The sequence below is a fragment of the Cebus imitator genome, unplaced genomic scaffold (assembly GCF_001604975.1).
Source record: "Cebus imitator isolate Cc_AM_T3 unplaced genomic scaffold, Cebus_imitator-1.0 Scaffold45, whole genome shotgun sequence".
NCBI classification, from domain to species: domain Eukaryota; kingdom Metazoa; phylum Chordata; class Mammalia; order Primates; family Cebidae; genus Cebus; species Cebus imitator.
Genome location: NW_016107360.1, coordinates 3,083,171 through 3,106,283, shown reverse-complemented (window position 1 = coordinate 3,106,283; position 23,113 = coordinate 3,083,171). Strand labels below are relative to the sequence as shown.

General features: G+C 35.5%; 1 protein-coding gene across 1 annotated transcript in view; it reads right to left on the bottom strand.

Annotated features, from left to right (window-relative positions):
• Positions 1-10,702: 10,702 nt before the first annotated feature.
• Positions 10,703-23,113, bottom strand: part of HDAC9 (histone deacetylase 9) — a 900,368-nt gene continuing 887,957 nt past the window's right edge. The window contains exon 28 of the mRNA XM_037737895.1: positions 10,703-11,997. Within this exon, the coding sequence (XP_037593823.1) occupies positions 11,958-11,997 (40 nt within the window). The 3' untranslated portion in view covers positions 10,703-11,957. The remainder of the gene's footprint in view (positions 11,998-23,113) is intronic.

The window sequence follows — 23,113 nt, the reverse complement described above, 5'->3', positions numbered from 1 at the left end:
ATGACATTAACAACATCAACAATAATCTGGAACACACCATTGCATTTTCAAATACAGAAAAGGAATCAGAAGAAGGTGGACATTCCATGAGCATGTTCAACAATGGTATTGTTATTAGGTGTTAATACTTAATTAGATTATTATTTTTCACATCTGGGAAAATACCACTGGCAGCACAATTTTAAGAAAAGTTTGGCAACATGTATCTTTCTCAGCAGCTCTTGATGACAGATCTTGGTGATGCTAGCCAAAAAAAATTAAGGGCAAAACCACTGGTGCACAGAGGACAACAAACTGATCTTATTACAGAAACAGATATCAGACCACAATAGAAAAGACATTTTTATTTTACACCAAGCCAAAAACTCTAGATTATTGGCATACACATCAACAAGCCTGGTCTAGAGTGTTTAATCACAAAAGTAATAAATATTGGTTTCCTGCCTGCCCTGCCCAACTTATTTAAAAATATCAGGATATTTGCTTTCAAATGACACAGACTACTGAGGCTGTAACCTACAAAATGGTCACTCATTTTAAGCGGCATGTTTGTTACACCCAGACCACTGAAAGGGCAATTTTCTATATCCTAGCTATTGTGGAGGTAGACCCTGATGTCGCTTCCCCAGAAAGGATTTGAGAATATTAAAGTTTAGGAAGAGAAAATGGGGAGTTTTATACAAAAACAATCCTTACATACCTAAGGAATGCCATTCTACTTCAAATTTTGCAATTCTTAATTGTTTTTTTTTAAATTCCTCCATTTTTTGTTGAATTTTAAGTTAATAACACCCGTAGCCAAATATTGCTGCAAGATCTCTATGAATTGTCACAAATTGCCAACTCCAAGAAGGGACATCACAATGAAGGATTAAGGACATGACCACAATGTCCCAGGAAACTTTGGACTCTCCCTATTATATTTGATGTTGCAACATTTGCTTCTAATGTGCCTACGGCCCAAACAAAAAAATAAAAGGATTCCAATTTTCTCTGAAAAGTCTGGAAATCTCTTCCTTTCAAAACATATTGATTTAAAGTTTATCCTTTGCCAATTTTCCTTCAGGTGGGAGTTCATGCTTGTGGGTTTGACTCAAAGACATCTTCCAAAGCACAAGGAAATATATGTGCAATTTTCTCTACACAATAACTAGCACAACGTGATTAGGTAGTAGCAAGAATGATGGCAAACTATGTTTGAAACAAAAAGAATAATTCTGCATTAGTAAAACAAAGTGCCAAGTCCAAAATTGTAGATAACTATATCTTTTAAGGATAATTGAAAAAGTGGCTCTTGAAAAAAAAAAAAGAGATAAAAAGGAAGACAGAGTATCTATCAAAGTTTTGTTTTGTTTTTTTATAAAATGGCATGAAAGAAAGTATGCCTAGTGGTATCTCAGAAAATAAGTTGTCAAGGTCATTTCTACTTAGGAAACATAAGTAGAGATTTCAGAAACCATTTTGATTGCTTAGATATGGCAATTTGGTATAGATTGTTAGGCAGAAAAAGTAGAGAAGAGTTGAAAGAAAATTATTGGTTAGAAAGATTGTAAGTTTACACCAAATTCACCATGCATTTTCTAAATGTTTAGTTTGAGAATTAAGATGGTTTGAGAAATTGCAACAACTCTATTACCTTATCATTGGATCAAGTCCAAACAGCCCCAGATCAAAAGTCTAAGGTTTAATTTTCTGACCTAGTTATTTCCAGCATAGTAATAACTGACTCAATTGTTGCTTAACGTATTTTACAAAACCATTATATGAAGCCAGGAATATCATAGATAAAATGGACTGCAGTTTATTTGGAGAAATCAAGTTATGTAGTATGAGTATAGCACGTGTGAGTATACCACTTGACAATCATGCTCTGCTTCATGAAGCATTTGATGGAGTAAAAGCAAGCTGTTAGAAGGCAAGGGCTATGATTTTCAATGCAAACATCCCCAGGAAAAGAAGCCACACATAGGCACTTATATATTTAATGATGGTGTTGATGAAGGTGACAAGATACTTTACAATACTTCATTCCAAAGGCAGCACACTGTATAAAATACTGCCAGAGAATGTACTGTAACAGTGGCCTTTGGGAACACAAGAAATTTGATGATGATCATGACCATGTTGACCAGTTTTGAAGAAAACAATAAAATGCCTTCACTTCTTAGCACAGATCATCTAGTTTTCACTTCTTTTGATAGTAAAAATGCCATCTTGAACAGATGTGTTTTCTAATTCTATTTTTTTTCTCTTATTTTCTCAGCAGGACAAGTGATTTCATTCCTGAAGCAGGAAAAGAATCTTAAGATATATCCCACCAGAAATAGCAGTGTCAAACACTGACAGAGTCATTTCAAACTCAGAATGAGTTACTTTTAAGACAGAAAATTTTGGCTTGTTTCTTTTGGTGCTATAAGACACTTCTTTCATTGAGACAAGTTGAGAGTAAATATTCAACAGCGAAATAGTAAGAAATATTTAAATTAATTCCTCTAAACATAAATGCTGGGATTAAAACAGTAAGTTTTAAAATGCTGATTGGCCAGGAGTGGTGGCTCACACCTGTAATCTCAGCACTTTGGAAAGCTAGGTAGGCAGATCATAAGGTCAGGAGTTTGAGGCCAGCCTGGCCAATATGGTGAAATCCCGTCTTTACTAAAAATACAAAAATTAGCCAGGCTTAGTGACCTGCATCTGTAATCACAGCACTTTGGGTTGCTGAGGCAGGTGGATCTCACGGTCAGGAGTTCGAGACCAGCCTGGCCAATATGATGAAACCCTGTCTCTACTAAAAATAGAAAAATTAGCCCAGCATGGTGGCACGTGCCTGTAGTTCCAGCTAATCAGAGAATCGCTTGAACCCAGGAGGCAGAGGTTGCAGGGAGCCAAGATTGTGCCACTGTATTCCAGCCTGGCTGACAGAGCGAGACTCTATCTTGAGAAAAAAAAAAAAAAAAAAAAAGCTGATTGAAGAGGAATGTTTTCCCAGGAGACTTTCCAAATGATCATTCTATTTTACTTCCATATGGAGTCTGAAAAGAAACCCAGTAAATCCACAAGGCTTTATAATTGACCTTTGGAAATAAAGCAGGACTAAACTATTAAGAGAGACCAGCCCTGTAATTTCTGAAGCCTTTGTGGGAGATGCCCTGCTTTCAAGGCCATCATGTTGTCAGTGAGAGGTTAGTGAGAGTGTCCTATAGGGTTGTAGGCAAAAACTAAAGGCAAGATTTCAATCCCCAGGATTGGTAATGGAAATGTGATTAGTAGTAGTTTTTTCATAAATATCACTATTTTCTCCAAAGCTGACTTCTATCTCCATTATTCATGTTATAAATTTTTAAAATATTTAAAGATAGTTCATCTCAAATTGTTCTTTCCATTTACTAAACAATGATAACATAACCTCTGGTTTTGAGTCCATTTTGTTTACTATTTAATAAAGCTATCAGTGTTTTATAGTTTAATATATAGTCCCAAATAATTGGAAAAATTAATTTTTAAGCCATTTTTAGACCTATGTATGATATCTTATTAAACTCCTAGTATTATTTACTAGTAGATTTATCAAAAACCATTATTTTTATTCACCATGAGACTGTGAAGAAACCCTGTGATTTTCCTTCAAAGTAAGGATCAGAAAGAGATGCAAAATTGATAATGTGCTTTTAGCCTCTCATTCAGAACTATTGTGAGCAATAAAAATGAAATGTGTAAGTGAAGAAAAACTACACCAAGTGAAACTACCCTTTCAAAAAGTGCTAGTCTGTTTCAAAAGAAGTGTCCATATTTTGAAAGCCTCCATTCTGCCCCTCAGGGCTGTGCTACATGTTGTAACGGTACAATCAAAAAGCACTGGTATTCCGTTCTTACAACTACATTCAGCTGCGAATAATCCTCTCCATAGTTTATTTGCTTCTCCAAGTATCTTAAAGACTCTAAGTGCAGCCAACTGGGTATGGTGTCACATGGGAGAATGTATGATTAATCCATTAATATGTCAAGTTTTAAATCTAAATAACCATGGAGATGTCCTAGTGATTTGGCTTTATCAGATTAATGGCTTGCCATAAACATGTGGCTAAACTGTTGTAGGAAACTTCAGTGGATGAGTATGTTTGCATTACACTGTTTTATTTTCTTAACTTCATAAAAATATTTGGGAGAACTAAAGAGCAATGACAGTGATTTAATAATTATGAAATTGATTTTAAAACTACACAATTATATTTCCAATTAAAAACATGACTTTCCTTTTTAAAATGGGGAGAGTCTTTTGTTAAGTTTTTGGCTCCACTATTTTTTAAGTAAATATCTTCAAGCAATCACTGCACAATAACATAAGCTAGCAAATATGATTGGTATGAATTTCTCTGAAAATATGAAAATAAAATTTATAAAAAATTCATTACTACTATGAATCTAGATTGAATTTGCCCTTATGCAATGAAAGCAATTTTTACCTAATACTAAGTTACATTCCATTTCAGATTTCCTATTTCAAAGGGTGTCTCACATTTCTAAGATGTTAAACCAAGTATTGAGCCATTTTTGTATATGTAATAAAAGTCTTTAAAATTAAAATGGTAATCCTAAAAAAACCAAATGCATGAAAAATATGGTCTGACTGTATAACAAAGGGAGTTATATAATTCTACTTGAGTGAAATCTTTCATCTTTGATTTACAGGTTAGAGTCCTCTCTAACTAAAACCACATTGTTCCATATCTTTCATATCATGGCCTTCCCTAAAACCTTGTTTTAATTAAGGTTTCTTTCAGATTTCTGAATAAAAGCATGACAATCTTCACTTATGGCTTTAATATATCCTTTGAGTTAGAAAAATATATAAAAAAGAAACACCAACTCTTTCAAAAGCATTGTCAGATATTAAATACTGTGAGCAATTCTACTTCAATATCTTTACGTGTTTGAGTTACACGTTGAAATAGAGTTTTGGGAGGTAGGAGGATAACCTACTTATATTTAGTAAGTTGCTTTTAATCTCAGAAATAAATGTTCTCTATTTTTAACCTTTGACACTAAGGCAACTTGTTTAAAGTTTGTTTTATTCATTTTCTTCACATGAAGGCACAACTTCTAGGTTAAGTCAGTTCAAGGTGAGTACAAATAAGCAGTGCCTTCATTAACATATTTCAAACACATAGAAAATTTAGCAACGTTGCTTAAGTGATATTCATCTCAATGGCTTCACAGTTAAAAAAAAATACAATCAGACCAAACAACTGTGTTAACTTGGAAAGTAAACAAAATAAACTAAACAGTCAAGGCCCTCAAGTAATAGTGGAGATTATGGGTAATCTTCAGTTTTTCTAAAAGAAGGAATAAATGATGAAAGGTAAGAAGAAAGGAATTGATGGAAGGCAGAAAAAGAAAGGTGAGTGAATACGTCCTTGATAGATTTGGAACAAATTAAGACCATCTTTGAAAAGTTATGTGCTTCTTAAAGACACTGAAAATGCTTGGTAGAACATTTGCTCAGACCTACTGTCATAAGAACAAGGAATGTATGTGGCGCTTGGAGGTGGGGAACTTTATTCTCCAACACAATTGCAAATTGACTGTATTTGAGAGCATAAAGATGTTAGGGACATTTTTCTAAAAAAAAAAGAGTAATATAAAATATTGCACCATTACAAACAGTGTATGAAGTTCCTTTGGCATTTGGACTTTGAGATACAGTGTGGTTCATTCCACTGAAAAAAAGCCTCATCTTAGTTCTTCCATCTTGAACTCTTGCTAGGAAGAGTTGAACTGTGTGTTAAAACAAAGTTAAAAAAAAAAAAAAAAGGAAAAAACCAACCAAACAAGAAACACTACAGTTTGTATAGAATTGCTATCCATTGAAGCAAATCTTGTAAACAACTTAAGACTGTTTGAAAAAGAAAATTAACCCCAAAAAAGCTGATCAGAATGTCAGGAATGAGTATGTTTCAGGTTTTGCCCAAAATTTCACTGTCTGTCATAGCATCTGAAATTAACAATATCTAGTGCTCTAATGAATGTTTCTACTTCAAACCTGGTGTCTAGGAGTGGGTCACCCAGCATATTAAAAGCATGCTGGAAGCAGTTTCTTCCAATCGTGGTTTACTGTAACTCTAGAATCACAGCGGTTACAGTTAAGGAATCTTTAATGCCCTTTCAAGTCTATCCAAAGAACAAGTGAAGCTGCTGTTCAGAATTTTGTGCCCAGTGTTTATGTTCCATTGAATCTGTGCCACCCAGGCAGCAGTCAAGACATGTCTGAGGGTGCTGGGGTTGGGGGATACACAATGATGTCACACACAGGAAATATCAGAGGGGGACTTGGCACTTCACAAGGCTGGTTCCTCTTCCATAGGCTCACCAGCAGTTCTGTAAAAATAAACAGGCAATGACATTGTAGATTTTCATGCATAATCAAAGCTGATTTTTCAGCTCTCTCTGATGTTTATTTGTGTTATTCAGTTATCCATAAATAGAATTTCTTTCCTAGGAAGTATAAACAAATGTCAAGGGGAAAAACATTTTCGATCCAAGCAATCATTGGAAATGTTCCTGCTTATATTAAAACATGTCAGAATATTTTATAACTCTAGATTCCAAAAGATACCTGTTTTGTGTCTAGTAAAGTTCAATAATTTATTGAAAAAATTAACTATGATATTTTATTTTAGGAGCAATTGCAGTGATTTCCTATGGAACCAGTTTGCTAATGAGAGCAAAGGACCCAGCTAGCTTCTGGAGGAGACTCATTAGAGCTCTGGTTTTTGCTTCTGTTCTTTCATAACTGGATTGGCTGCCTGCTGAAGGCATTTCAAATCAAATTCTGAATTTGATTAGCAAATCGTTGCTACAGACCCAATATTTTTACAAGAAATGCACTCTGGTAGTGTGTAAATAGTTTTTATTCGGCATCATCTGCAGGGTGTTCTGAGCAGGCAAAACCAAAACTAATTGCTTGAAAATTTATACTTGAGATTTAACCTAAATTTAGTAACACTTTGAGGGTGTTTTAAGGCAAACTTTTAGAATGACTTTTAATTTAGTCAAAAGAATAAATTGCAACAGGAATCCAAATACATGAGGTAGTTAGACTGTGATGGAAAGATTACTGGATTTGAGATGCCGGAGAATCAAGTTTGCGTCTGAGCTCTGTGACCTGTTAATTTTGCAACTGCTGATTTAACTACACTTTTGTGAAGCTGTGGTTTCAGGTGTAAACCATGAAAAAATGACATTCCTTATAGAATCAGGGAAGGTTAAAAACTAAAGGAGGTAAAATTGACCTGTAAACAATAAATACTATGAGACATTACTTAATACTTTAGATTTGTCCTATTGCTGTCTAACATGCATAAAATCGTGTTGCCACACAAATGCAGAGTTATGCCTTTGCTACCAGATGGAAACAATATTTGGACGATGCTTCTCTCTAGGTAGTGGAATCATAGTGAGTGGTTTTCATTTTCTTCTTCATAATGTTTATCTATTTGCCAGGATTCTATAATGAATTACTTTCATATTAGGAAAAAAATGCTATGTTTAAGCCATAGTTGTTTATGCAAACAAGTGAAATATTTGGCTATGTTATTTTACCGATTTATAAGAAAAAAAGTCAAGATTTCAATGCAACTCCAAATAAATGTGTTGGCAAATAAAGCAGTAGTTTAGCACTTATATAAGAAATCTAAAACATGAAAAGAAAGATTTTATCCATAGGTTGGTAACTAAAAATTTTTAAAGCATCCTTTAAAAAATAAAGAATGGGAATCATTAAATCTTCATTATTTATAGTTATCAAAAAAGAAAATTCTAAAAGAGTCTGTGTGGAATACTAAAAAATGTTGCTTCTTAAGATGTTATAGACTGTCCTGGAGTCTCGGGGATAAGGAGGTTGTGAGAAAGTGTTTAGAGGTGGTACATAAGATACATGAATCATAGTTCATAAAAGTCTTTTCTGTCAGAAATGATCAGCATTCAAAGAAGAAAACTTTTAAATTAAGGAAAACATTTAAGTTTGAAACTAATTCACATATAAATATACAGCCTTATTTACATCTGAGAATATGTGAATAATACAGTTATAGAACTCAAACTGGGTATTCTAATGGAGACCGAATTTTCCTATTTCTAACCCAAGCTGCAGCAGGATAATCTTTTTCCCCAAATCCAGGATTCAGTGTGCCTGGAGTTCCAGAGACAGTGGGATATGTCTCAAAGGTCACAGATGTAAGGAATTCACATGTCTCTGTGGTAGAGGATCTGTGAATTTTCCACATGTCCAACGTAGGCTTAAAGGATGTGGGCAGGCTGTCTATACTTCAGCCCACTTACTGGCAAAAGTTAAGTCTCTCTGGTTGAAACAGGGCAACTTAGGTACAATAGAAAGCTTTCCATAAGTTGCTTCTCAACCTTTTGCTCTCTTTAAAATCATTCTATATTGACCTCTTTTTTATTTTTGGAAATAGACCACTTATAGCTGCCTACCTTCTATCAAACCATTGACATAAACACACAACTAACCAATTTTCTCCCTTTCTTTCCTTTTTTTTTTTTTTTTTTTNAAAAAAAAAAAAAAAAAGCTGATTGAAGAGGAATGTTTTCCCAGGAGACTTTCCAAATGATCATTCTATTTTACTTCCATATGGAGTCTGAAAAGAAACCCAGTAAATCCACAAGGCTTTATAATTGACCTTTGGAAATAAAGCAGGACTAAACTATTAAGAGAGACCAGCCCTGTAATTTCTGAAGCCTTTGTGGGAGATGCCCTGCTTTCAAGGCCATCATGTTGTCAGTGAGAGGTTAGTGAGAGTGTCCTATAGGGTTGTAGGCAAAAACTAAAGGCAAGATTTCAATCCCCAGGATTGGTAATGGAAATGTGATTAGTAGTAGTTTTTTCATAAATATCACTATTTTCTCCAAAGCTGACTTCTATCTCCATTATTCATGTTATAAATTTTTAAAATATTTAAAGATAGTTCATCTCAAATTGTTCTTTCCATTTACTAAACAATGATAACATAACCTCTGGTTTTGAGTCCATTTTGTTTACTATTTAATAAAGCTATCAGTGTTTTATAGTTTAATATATAGTCCCAAATAATTGGAAAAATTAATTTTTAAGCCATTTTTAGACCTATGTATGATATCTTATTAAACTCCTAGTATTATTTACTAGTAGATTTATCAAAAACCATTATTTTTATTCACCATGAGACTGTGAAGAAACCCTGTGATTTTCCTTCAAAGTAAGGATCAGAAAGAGATGCAAAATTGATAATGTGCTTTTAGCCTCTCATTCAGAACTATTGTGAGCAATAAAAATGAAATGTGTAAGTGAAGAAAAACTACACCAAGTGAAACTACCCTTTCAAAAAGTGCTAGTCTGTTTCAAAAGAAGTGTCCATATTTTGAAAGCCTCCATTCTGCCCCTCAGGGCTGTGCTACATGTTGTAACGGTACAATCAAAAAGCACTGGTATTCCGTTCTTACAACTACATTCAGCTGCGAATAATCCTCTCCATAGTTTATTTGCTTCTCCAAGTATCTTAAAGACTCTAAGTGCAGCCAACTGGGTATGGTGTCACATGGGAGAATGTATGATTAATCCATTAATATGTCAAGTTTTAAATCTAAATAACCATGGAGATGTCCTAGTGATTTGGCTTTATCAGATTAATGGCTTGCCATAAACATGTGGCTAAACTGTTGTAGGAAACTTCAGTGGATGAGTATGTTTGCATTACACTGTTTTATTTTCTTAACTTCATAAAAATATTTGGGAGAACTAAAGAGCAATGACAGTGATTTAATAATTATGAAATTGATTTTAAAACTACACAATTATATTTCCAATTAAAAACATGACTTTCCTTTTTAAAATGGGGAGAGTCTTTTGTTAAGTTTTTGGCTCCACTATTTTTTAAGTAAATATCTTCAAGCAATCACTGCACAATAACATAAGCTAGCAAATATGATTGGTATGAATTTCTCTGAAAATATGAAAATAAAATTTATAAAAAATTCATTACTACTATGAATCTAGATTGAATTTGCCCTTATGCAATGAAAGCAATTTTTACCTAATACTAAGTTACATTCCATTTCAGATTTCCTATTTCAAAGGGTGTCTCACATTTCTAAGATGTTAAACCAAGTATTGAGCCATTTTTGTATATGTAATAAAAGTCTTTAAAATTAAAATGGTAATCCTAAAAAAACCAAATGCATGAAAAATATGGTCTGACTGTATAACAAAGGGAGTTATATAATTCTACTTGAGTGAAATCTTTCATCTTTGATTTACAGGTTAGAGTCCTCTCTAACTAAAACCACATTGTTCCATATCTTTCATATCATGGCCTTCCCTAAAACCTTGTTTTAATTAAGGTTTCTTTCAGATTTCTGAATAAAAGCATGACAATCTTCACTTATGGCTTTAATATATCCTTTGAGTTAGAAAAATATATAAAAAAGAAACACCAACTCTTTCAAAAGCATTGTCAGATATTAAATACTGTGAGCAATTCTACTTCAATATCTTTACGTGTTTGAGTTACACGTTGAAATAGAGTTTTGGGAGGTAGGAGGATAACCTACTTATATTTAGTAAGTTGCTTTTAATCTCAGAAATAAATGTTCTCTATTTTTAACCTTTGACACTAAGGCAACTTGTTTAAAGTTTGTTTTATTCATTTTCTTCACATGAAGGCACAACTTCTAGGTTAAGTCAGTTCAAGGTGAGTACAAATAAGCAGTGCCTTCATTAACATATTTCAAACACATAGAAAATTTAGCAACGTTGCTTAAGTGATATTCATCTCAATGGCTTCACAGTTAAAAAAAAATACAATCAGACCAAACAACTGTGTTAACTTGGAAAGTAAACAAAATAAACTAAACAGTCAAGGCCCTCAAGTAATAGTGGAGATTATGGGTAATCTTCAGTTTTTCTAAAAGAAGGAATAAATGATGAAAGGTAAGAAGAAAGGAATTGATGGAAGGCAGAAAAAGAAAGGTGAGTGAATACGTCCTTGATAGATTTGGAACAAATTAAGACCATCTTTGAAAAGTTATGTGCTTCTTAAAGACACTGAAAATGCTTGGTAGAACATTTGCTCAGACCTACTGTCATAAGAACAAGGAATGTATGTGGCGCTTGGAGGTGGGGAACTTTATTCTCCAACACAATTGCAAATTGACTGTATTTGAGAGCATAAAGATGTTAGGGACATTTTTCTAAAAAAAAAAGAGTAATATAAAATATTGCACCATTACAAACAGTGTATGAAGTTCCTTTGGCATTTGGACTTTGAGATACAGTGTGGTTCATTCCACTGAAAAAAAGCCTCATCTTAGTTCTTCCATCTTGAACTCTTGCTAGGAAGAGTTGAACTGTGTGTTAAAACAAAGTTAAAAAAAAAAAAAAAAGGAAAAAACCAACCAAACAAGAAACACTACAGTTTGTATAGAATTGCTATCCATTGAAGCAAATCTTGTAAACAACTTAAGACTGTTTGAAAAAGAAAATTAACCCCAAAAAAGCTGATCAGAATGTCAGGAATGAGTATGTTTCAGGTTTTGCCCAAAATTTCACTGTCTGTCATAGCATCTGAAATTAACAATATCTAGTGCTCTAATGAATGTTTCTACTTCAAACCTGGTGTCTAGGAGTGGGTCACCCAGCATATTAAAAGCATGCTGGAAGCAGTTTCTTCCAATCGTGGTTTACTGTAACTCTAGAATCACAGCGGTTACAGTTAAGGAATCTTTAATGCCCTTTCAAGTCTATCCAAAGAACAAGTGAAGCTGCTGTTCAGAATTTTGTGCCCAGTGTTTATGTTCCATTGAATCTGTGCCACCCAGGCAGCAGTCAAGACATGTCTGAGGGTGCTGGGGTTGGGGGATACACAATGATGTCACACACAGGAAATATCAGAGGGGGACTTGGCACTTCACAAGGCTGGTTCCTCTTCCATAGGCTCACCAGCAGTTCTGTAAAAATAAACAGGCAATCAGAATACGGCATAAGAGTACACAATGACATTGTAGATTTTCATGCATAATCAAAGCTGATTTTTCAGCTCTCTCTGATGTTTATTTGTGTTATTCAGTTATCCATAAATAGAATTTCTTTCCTAGGAAGTATAAACAAATGTCAAGGGGAAAAACATTTTCGATCCAAGCAATCATTGGAAATGTTCCTGCTTATATTAAAACATGTCAGAATATTTTATAACTCTAGATTCCAAAAGATACCTGTTTTGTGTCTAGTAAAGTTCAATAATTTATTGAAAAAATTAACTATGATATTTTATTTTAGGAGCAATTGCAGTGATTTCCTATGGAACCAGTTTGCTAATGAGAGCAAAGGACCCAGCTAGCTTCTGGAGGAGACTCATTAGAGCTCTGGTTTTTGCTTCTGTTCTTTCATAACTGGATTGGCTGCCTGCTGAAGGCATTTCAAATCAAATTCTGAATTTGATTAGCAAATCGTTGCTACAGACCCAATATTTTTACAAGAAATGCACTCTGGTAGTGTGTAAATAGTTTTTATTCGGCATCATCTGCAGGGTGTTCTGAGCAGGCAAAACCAAAACTAATTGCTTGAAAATTTATACTTGAGATTTAACCTAAATTTAGTAACACTTTGAGGGTGTTTTAAGGCAAACTTTTAGAATGACTTTTAATTTAGTCAAAAGAATAAATTGCAACAGGAATCCAAATACATGAGGTAGTTAGACTGTGATGGAAAGATTACTGGATTTGAGATGCCGGAGAATCAAGTTTGCGTCTGAGCTCTGTGACCTGTTAATTTTGCAACTGCTGATTTAACTACACTTTTGTGAAGCTGTGGTTTCAGGTGTAAACCATGAAAAAATGACATTCCTTATAGAATCAGGGAAGGTTAAAAACTAAAGGAGGTAAAATTGACCTGTAAACAATAAATACTATGAGACATTACTTAATACTTTAGATTTGTCCTATTGCTGTCTAACATGCATAAAATCGTGTTGCCACACAAATGCAGAGTTATGCCTTTGCTACCAGATGGAAACAATATTTGGACGATGCTTCTCTCTAGGTAGTGGAATCATAGTGAGTGGTTTTCATTTTCTTCTTCATAATGTTTATCTATTTGCCAGGATTCTATAATGAATTACTTTCATATTAGGAAAAAAATGCTATGTTTAAGCCATAGTTGTTTATGCAAACAAGTGAAATATTTGGCTATGTTATTTTACCGATTTATAAGAAAAAAAGTCAAGATTTCAATGCAACTCCAAATAAATGTGTTGGCAAATAAAGCAGTAGTTTAGCACTTATATAAGAAATCTAAAACATGAAAAGAAAGATTTTATCCATAGGTTGGTAACTAAAAATTTTTAAAGCATCCTTTAAAAAATAAAGAATGGGAATCATTAAATCTTCATTATTTATAGTTATCAAAAAAGAAAATTCTAAAAGAGTCTGTGTGGAATACTAAAAAATGTTGCTTCTTAAGATGTTATAGACTGTCCTGGAGTCTCGGGGATAAGGAGGTTGTGAGAAAGTGTTTAGAGGTGGTACATAAGATACATGAATCATAGTTCATAAAAGTCTTTTCTGTCAGAAATGATCAGCATTCAAAGAAGAAAACTTTTAAATTAAGGAAAACATTTAAGTTTGAAACTAATTCACATATAAATATACAGCCTTATTTACATCTGAGAATATGTGAATAATACAGTTATAGAACTCAAACTGGGTATTCTAATGGAGACCGAATTTTCCTATTTCTAACCCAAGCTGCAGCAGGATAATCTTTTTCCCCAAATCCAGGATTCAGTGTGCCTGGAGTTCCAGAGACAGTGGGATATGTCTCAAAGGTCACAGATGTAAGGAATTCACATGTCTCTGTGGTAGAGGATCTGTGAATTTTCCACATGTCCAACGTAGGCTTAAAGGATGTGGGCAGGCTGTCTATACTTCAGCCCACTTACTGGCAAAAGTTAAGTCTCTCTGGTTGAAACAGGGCAACTTAGGTACAATAGAAAGCTTTCCATAAGTTGCTTCTCAACCTTTTGCTCTCTTTAAAATCATTCTATATTGACCTCTTTTTTATTTTTGGAAATAGACCACTTATAGCTGCCTACCTTCTATCAAACCATTGACATAAACACACAACTAACCAATTTTCTCCCTTTCTTTCCTTTTTTTTTTTTTTTTTTTTTTTTTTTTTTTGAGATGGAGTCTCACTCTGTTGCCCAGGCTGGATTGCAGTGGCACAATCTCAATTAATTGTAGCCGCAGCCTCTAGAGCTAAAGCCATTCTCTTGCCTCAATCTCCTGAACAGTTGAGACTACAGGCATGTGCCACCATGCCTGGCTAATTAAAAAACATACATAGATGGGTTCTCGCTATGTTGCCCTGGCTGGTTTTGAACTCCTGGGTTCAAGAGATCCGCCTGCTTTAGCCTTCCAAAATGCTGGGATTACAGGAGTGAGCCACCATGTCCAGCCTCAATTCTCCCCAGCATCTTGCAGCATAGAAATGTTAGTAGCATAGCAAGTTGGAAAATATCCTGGAGTTCAAGGTAGATGTTCTGGGATCAAGTCCCAGCTCTTCTATTTTCTAAAATTTGACTTTGATCATTTCTTTTCACTCTTTTTTCTCTATTCTTGCCTTCTTGTTTTATTTCATTGAGTTGATCTTCAATCTCTGATATCCTTTCTTTTGCTTGGTCAATTCGGCTACTGAAATTTGTGTATGCTTTGTGAAGTTCTCGTGCTGTGTTTTTCAGCTCAATCAAGTCGTTTATATGCTTCTCTAAGCTGTTTATTCTAGTTAGCATCTCATCTAACCTTTTTTCTAGGTTCTTAGTTTCTTGGCATTGGGTTAGTACATGTTCTTTTAGCTCTGATAAGTTTGTTATCACCTACCTTCTAAAGCCTGTTTCTGTCAATTCATCAGATTCATTCTCCATTCATCTTTGATCCCTAGCCGGTGAGGAGTTGTGATCCTTTGGAAGAGGAGAGGCATTCTAGTTTTTGGTGCTTTCATCATTTTTGCACTGGTTTCTTCCCATCTTACTGGCTTTATCTACCTGTGGTCTTTGTAGTTGGTGACTTTTGGATGGGGTCTCTGAGTGGACATCCTTTTTGTTGATGTTGAAGCTATTTCTTTCTGTTTCTCAGTTTTCCTTCTAACAGTCAGGTCCCTCTGCTGCAGGACTGCTGGAGGTCCACTCCAGACCCTGCTTGCTAGGGGATCACCCATGGGGGCTGCAGAACAGTAAGAGTTGCTGCCGGTTTCTTCTTCTGCTGCAGCAGAACTGCAGAAACCCAGGAAGGTCAGCTTTATTTTATGAGTTCCTGACATGCCGCTGCATTTTTTCAGAGATTCCCTGCCCAGCACAGAGTAGTCTAGTCACAGTCTGCCAGCAGAGGCATTGCTGAGCTGCTGCAGGCTCTGCCCAGCTGCTGTGTGAACTGCCTTGGTATTGGCAAACTGCCTCGGTAGTTGCGAATGCCCTTCCCCCAACTGAGCTGGACCATCCTGGGTCCAGCTGCGCTTACTGTGAAATTCTCAATCCAGAGCTTTTCAGATTGCTTGTTTTGTGAGGGTGGTACCTTCCACGTCAGATCACCTGGCTCCTTGCCTCAGCCCTCTCCCTTTCAATTGAATGGGCAGCTCTGTCTCCCAGGCATTCCAGGCACCAGTGGAAATGGTCACCCAGATTTGTGTGAGTTTCTGCGCGCCTACCCACAGTACCAGACATGCTGAAAACTTGTGGCGCTTTTCGGCCTGGGAATCTCCTGGTCGGTGGGCAGTGAAAACTTGTTTGGAAATGCAGTGGGCACTCACCCTCTGTGTTGTTATTGCTGGGAACTGCACTCCGAGCTGTTCCTATTCAGGCATCTTGGATTGCCACACATAGCAATATTAACCTTAAACGTAAATGGGGTAAATGCCCCAATCCAAAGACAGAGACTGGCAAATTGGATAAAAAGTCAAGACCCATGGATGTGCTGTATTCAGGAAACCCATCTCACATGCAAGGACACACATAGGCTCAAAATAAAGGGATGGAGGAAGATTTATGAAGCAAATGGTGAGCAACATAAAGCAGGAGTTGTAATCCTAGATTCTGATAAAATGGACTTAAACCAACAAAGATCAAAAGAGACAAAGAAGGGCATTACATAACGGTAAAAGGATTAATGCATCAAGAAGAGCTAATGATCCTAAATGTATATGCATCAAATACGGGAGCACCCAGGTACATAAAGCAAGCTCTTAACGGCCTACAAAGAGACATAGACTCCCACACAATAACAGTGGGAGACTTTAACACTCTACTGTCAATATTAGACAGATCAACAAGACAAAAGATTAACAAGGATATCCAGGACTTGAACTCAGATCTGGACCAAGCGGACCTAATAGACATTTACAGAAATCTCCACCCCAAGTCCACAGAATATACATTTTTCTCAGCACTGCATTGCACCTATTCTAAAATTGACCACATAATCGGAAGTAAATCACTCCTCAACAAATGCAAAAGAACAGAAATCATAACAAACAGTCTCTCAGACCACAGGGCAACCAAATTAGCACTCAGAATTAAGAAACTAACTCAGACTCACACAACTTCATGGAAAGTGAACAACCTGCTCCTGAATGTCAACTAGATAACCATGAAATGAAGGCAGAAATAAAGATGATCTTTGAAACCAAGGAGAACAAAGACACAACATAGCAGAATCTCTGGGACACATTTAAAGCAGTGTCTAGAGGGAAATTTATAGCAATAAATGTACACCAGAGAAGCGAGGAAAGATCTAAAATCGACACCCTATTGTCAAAAGAGCTGGAGGAACAAGATCAAAAAAACTCAAAAGCTAGCCGAAGACAAGAAATAACTAAGATCAGAGCAGAGCTGAAGGAGATAGAGACACAGAAAACTCTTCAAAAAATCAATAAATCCAGGAGCTGGTTTTTTTTTAAAAGATCAACAAAATAGAGAGACCACTTGCTGGATTAATAAAAAAGAAAAGGGAGAAGAATCAAATAGATGGAATAAAAAACGAAAAAGGGGCTATCACCATTGATTCCACAGAAATACCAACCATCATCAGAGATTACTACAAACAACTCTATGCACACAAACCAGTAAACCTGTAAGAAATGGATAAATTCCTGGACACATGCACCCTCCCAAGCCTAAACCAGAAAGAAGTTGAAACCTTGAACAGACCAATAACCAGGGCTGAAGTTGAGGCAGCAATTAATAGCCTACCAACCAAAAAAAGTCCAGGTCAAGATGGGTTCACAGCTGAATTCTACCAGACATACAAAAAGGAGCTAGTACCATTTCAAACAAAACAAAAAGAGGGAATCCTTCCCAAATCATTTTATGAGACCAACATCATCCTGATACCAAAACCCAGCAGAGATTCAACAAAAAAAGAAAACTTCAGGCCAATATCCATGACGAACACAGATGCAAAAATCTTCAATAAAATACTGGCAAACCATTGCAACAGCACATCAAAAAGTTTATCCACGACGATGAAGTAGGTCTCATCCCAGGGATGCAAGGCTTGTTCAACACACGCAAATTTAGAAAGATAATCCACCACGTAAACAGAACCAAAGACAAAACCCACATGATTATCTTAATAGATGCAGAGAAGGCCTTTGACAAAATTCGACAGACCTTTATACTAAAAACTTTCAAGAAACTAGGTATTGAAGGAACACATCTCAAAATAATAAAAGCAATTTACGACAAACCCACAGCCAATATCATACTGAATGGACAAAAACTAGAAGCATTCCCTTTGAAATCCGACACTAGACAAGGATGCTCTCTCTCACCACTCGTATTCAATATAGTATTGGAAGTTCTAGCCAGAGCAATTAGGCAAGAAAAAAAAAAGGGTATTCAATTGGGAAAAGTGGAAGTCAAATTGTCTCTATTTGCAGACAATATGATTGTATATTTAGAAGACCCTATTATCTCAGCCCCAAATATGCTTAAACTGATAAGCAACTTCAGCAAAGTCTCAGGATACAAAATCAATGTGCAGTAATCACAAGCATTTCTATACACCAATAACAGACTAACAGAGAGCCAAATCATGAGCAAACTCTCATTCACAATTGCTACAAAGAGAATAAAATACCTAGGAATGCAACTAACAAAGGATGTAAAGGACCTCTTCAAGAAGAACTACAAACCACTGCTCAAGGAAATAACAGAGGAAACAAATAGATGAAGAAACATTCCATGTTCATGGTTAGAAAGAACCAATATTGTGAAAACGGCCATACTGCCCAAAGTAATTTATAGATTCAACTCTATCCCCATCAAGCTACCAATGACCTTCTTCACAGAACTAGAAAAAAACCACCTTAAACTTCATATGGAACCAAAAGAGAGCCAGCATAGCCAAGACAATCCTAAGCAAAAAGAACAAAGCCAGAGGCATCACGCTACCTGATTTCAAACAATACTACAAGTCTACAGTAATCAAAACAGCATGGTACTGGTACCAAAACAGAGATATAGACCAATGCAACAGAACAGAGACCTTGGAGGCAACACCACACATCTACAACCATCTGATCTTTGACAAACCTGACAAAAACAAGCAATGGGGAAAGTATTCCCTGTTTAATAAATGCTGTTGGGAAAACTGGCCAGTCATGTGCAGAAATCAGAAACTGGACCCCTTCCTGACACCTTACATTAAAATTAACTCCAGAGGGATTAAAGACTTAAACATAAGACTGAACACCATAAAAACCCTAGAAGAAAATCTAGGCAAAACTATTCAGGACATAGGCATAGGCAAGGACTTCATGACTAAAACACCAAAAGCATTGGCAACAAAAGCCAAAATAGACAAATGGGACATAATTAAACTCCAGACCTTCTGTACAGCCAAAGAAACAATCATTAGAGGAACCAGCAACCTACAGAATGGGCAAAAATTTTTGCAATCTACCCATCTGACAAAGGGCTAATATCCAGAATCTACAAAGAACCAAAACAGATTTATAAGGAAAAAATAAACCATCCAAAAGTGGGTGAAGGATATGGACACTTTACAAAAGAACACATCAATGAGGCCAAGAAACATATGCAAAAATGCTCATCAACTGGTCATTAGAGAAATGCAAATCAAAACCACATTGAGATACCATCTCACACCAGTTAGAATGGCGATCATTAAAAAATCTGGAGACCACAGATGCTGGAGAGGGTGTGGAGAAATAGGAACACTTTTACACAGTTGGTGGAAGTGTAAATTAGTTCAACCATTGTGGAAGACAGTGTGGCGATTCCTCAAGGACCTAGAAATAGAAATTCCATTTGACCCAGCAATCCCATTACTGGGTATATACCAAAAGGTTTATAAATCATTCTATTTTAAAGACACATGCACACATATGTTCACTGTAGCACTGTTTGCAATGGCAAAGACTTGGAACCAACCCAAATGCCCATCAATGATAGACTGGACAGGGAAAATGTGGCACATATACACCATGGAATACTATGTAGCCATAAAAAATGATGAGTTCGTGTCCTTTGTAGGGACATGGATGAATCTGGAAACCACAATTCTCAGCAAACTGACACAAGAACAGAAAATCAAAGACTGCATGTTCTCACTCATAGGCAGATGTTGAACAATGAGAACATATGGACACAGGGAGGGGAGCATCACACACTGGGGTCTGTTGTCGGGGACAAAGTGGGATAGTGGGTGGGTGGGAGGTTGGGGAGGGATAACACGGGGAGAAATGCCAGATGTAGGTGATGTGGGGGATGGAGGTAGCAAACCACATTGCCATGTGTGTACCTAAGCAACAATCCTTCATGATCTGCACTTGTACGCCAGAACCTAAAGTGCAATTAAAAAATAATAATAAAAATAAAAAAATTGACTTTGAGTGAGTCAATATCTCTAAATTGTCAATTTTATCTTTAAAATAGAAATAATAATCCCTTACCTGCCCTCAGCGTTACGAGAATTGAACGAATTAATGTAAGAGAACATAAGTTGTAAAGTGTGAAACAATTTTAAAATAACTGAATTATTTATATCTGCCACTAAGAGAATTTATAGTGTCTCTCTTCTCATATCCCTAGCTCTCAGCATAGGTAGCATTATCTTTATATAATCCCTGTCCCTTGGTCACTATTTTAAATGTCTGCATTATTTTATAAGATGATTTCTTTATGGAACATTTAGAAAGTAACCTTGCGAGGGATGACCCTTTAATGCCTGTGTTTGAAGGAATGAGAAGCAGTGCTATGAAAATCTGGGGCCTTCCCACTTCAGCCATCCCTGGATACATGCCTACTTCACCTTGATTAACAAAGACACAAGCTGGGGGAAGAAAAGACATGGAAGGAGGTGAAGATAGTAAGTTCAGAGATAACTACAAAATAAACCCAGCGAAGATAAATTTTAGTATAATGGTTTAACTAATTGAAAGACGTAAGCTTCCTCTCTAGCAAGTCAACATCACAGTGAACACTGATAGTTTTCCACCAATGAAAATCAAAGATTTCATATCCTAAAGAAGGATCAATTCAGTCCAACAATTATATGATAGTTTACTAAAGTAAAAAACAAATGGGAAGTACTTTTATTTGAGAGATGATATACCATTAAAATAAATGCTCATATTCTTTCTTAAATCTTATTTCTTGAGATTTAAAAAATAGCCTTTTTAAATTTATATTCATACTATTATTTAATAAGACATTTTCTCATTTTACTGATTTGACTGAATACTTATTTCTTACTTCTACTCTTCCTCCTGAAAGGGAAGCAATACAATGCCTGCTATATTATTTTATTTGCAGGTGTTCTTTACAGCTGTGTATTATTGTTTTGTGGATATATGTTTTTATTTTATGTAAATTTTATCTTTATACACATGTGCATAATTTTCTCTCTCAGTACTGTATTTATTAGATCCATCATGTAATTATGTTTATCTAGTTTGAAGCTGGTAACTTCTACGTGGCATCCCCATACTGTGCATCTACCACATTTTAACTATTCACTCTCCTAAGAGTGGACTTGGGCTTCACTTCAACTCTCTACTCACCATTAATAAGCTATAGTGAACTTCCTAGTACACTTACTCTAGAGACTCCAGCTGAGAATGCCTTTGGTATACATTCCTAAGGTCAAAATTACCAGATTTTATGTTTTGTGTATATCAAATGGTACTAAATTAGTATGCACCCTAGCTGCCATAGTTTATCTTCCCAAAGCAGTGAGGTTCTAAAGCCCCACATCTCCGTCCATGCTAGCAATACTTAGTTTACTATTTTTTTCCATTGATTCTAGAAAAAGTTGCTGAGTGTGTACTGTGTGCCCTGGCTCTGTTCTAGGCACTAGGAATAGCGATGAACAAAAGAGACAAACATCACTGCTCTCATAGAATTCATATTCTACATTGACCTTATATTCTAATTGGATGTTTACCATCTAATGTATGTAAAGCAATACCTTGTTTTTTTTACAATTTGCATTTCTTTGATAACTAGTCAATGTGGACAAAGATCTGACTTTCAGTAAGCCACAAAAGCCAGAGCAAAAGACAAAGAATCAAATGACTTTCATAAGTATATGTCATAAGTAAGTCTGTTTATCTCACTGATGACTTCTTTATAAGTAAGTCTGTTTCTCACTGCTGACTTCCTTGTCTTTCCAATAAAGATAATTACTAATTAAGGTAATGAACTAATTTTATATTAGTTTGCATTTTATGAATTATATTTTATGTCTGTCTTTCATTTCCTCATTCACTTTTTTTCATCTCCCCTCTCCAATGTTATACCATTTTGTATACATAGTAGGCATTCCATAAATACTTTTTGAAATGTTTATATACATATGTTGGGATGATTTCAATGCTCTTTAGAAGTATAATAATTTAAATCAAGAACAAAACAGAATTTGCAATATAAGAATTAAAAAATCCAGAAATATTCTCAGTACAAACTTTCTGTGTAACAATTCCACACCTAAATGTGTGATTGGAAATATATTCCCTCATAGCGCAAGGTTGTGTAGGAATAAAAGCCAAACAAAAGCAAACATACACGCACACACTCAAACCTACCATAACAATATACTGGCTGCAAATTCTTGTAGGGAATTGACATAGATTTTCTAATAGTACCATTACTCAACCCTAGTTTGCCTTATTACTTCCTTTTCTCCACATTCACATTTTATTCTACAATACACAGTCACCTTCAACCAACTTCTCACTTTATTTCTCTCTTAGCTAATGGCATTATCATCCAGACTATTAATTTGGACTTCTTTCTCTCTCCTTTCATTGATATTTCATGAATTACCAACTACCCACTATTTCTCAGCAATTTATCTACACTAGATTTCCTTCCTCTCAATTTTCTCTACCATCACTGATTGGCTTCTTTATCACAACTACCATAAGGATTTCTTGGCTGTCCCTTTAGTAGTATGCTGGCCCCTCCTCCATGATACTCTCTGTTCAATGTATAGACCTAACTTGTAGGTCTCTCTCTCTCTCTCCCTCTCTGTCTCTTTCTCTCTCTCTCTCCCTCTTTGTGAAAGCTTAATACTAAAAACAGGATATAACTCAAATTCCAATGGTAGCATTTTAATTCCCTTCCATTAAATTTTGCACCACGATCCTTTTCTACCCAGCCAGCTTATTCAACTCTGTGGCACCCCAGCTGCTCCGAGAGTCCCTTTCTTTTCCAAAGTTTGCAGTCATATAGTCTCTGAACTTTTTGCTCATCTGTTACTAACAAAATAGATCTTGAGTACCTAATTTGTATTAGGTAATAAACTGCTATTAAAAAATAATGCTAAGTCAAAGGGATGCAGATTCTGTGCATAAGGAGCTTACAGGAGGAAATATAAATTAAATCACATAAGCACACAAATCAATTATGTCATGTGGAATAATACAGAAGTGTAAGGGAGACAGGAGAAAGTGTGGAGGACCTGATCTAATTTGGGGATTAATGGTCAGCAAACATTTTTCAAGAAGAAGTGACAGTTCATCTGAAATCTACAGAATAAGAGAAAAAGA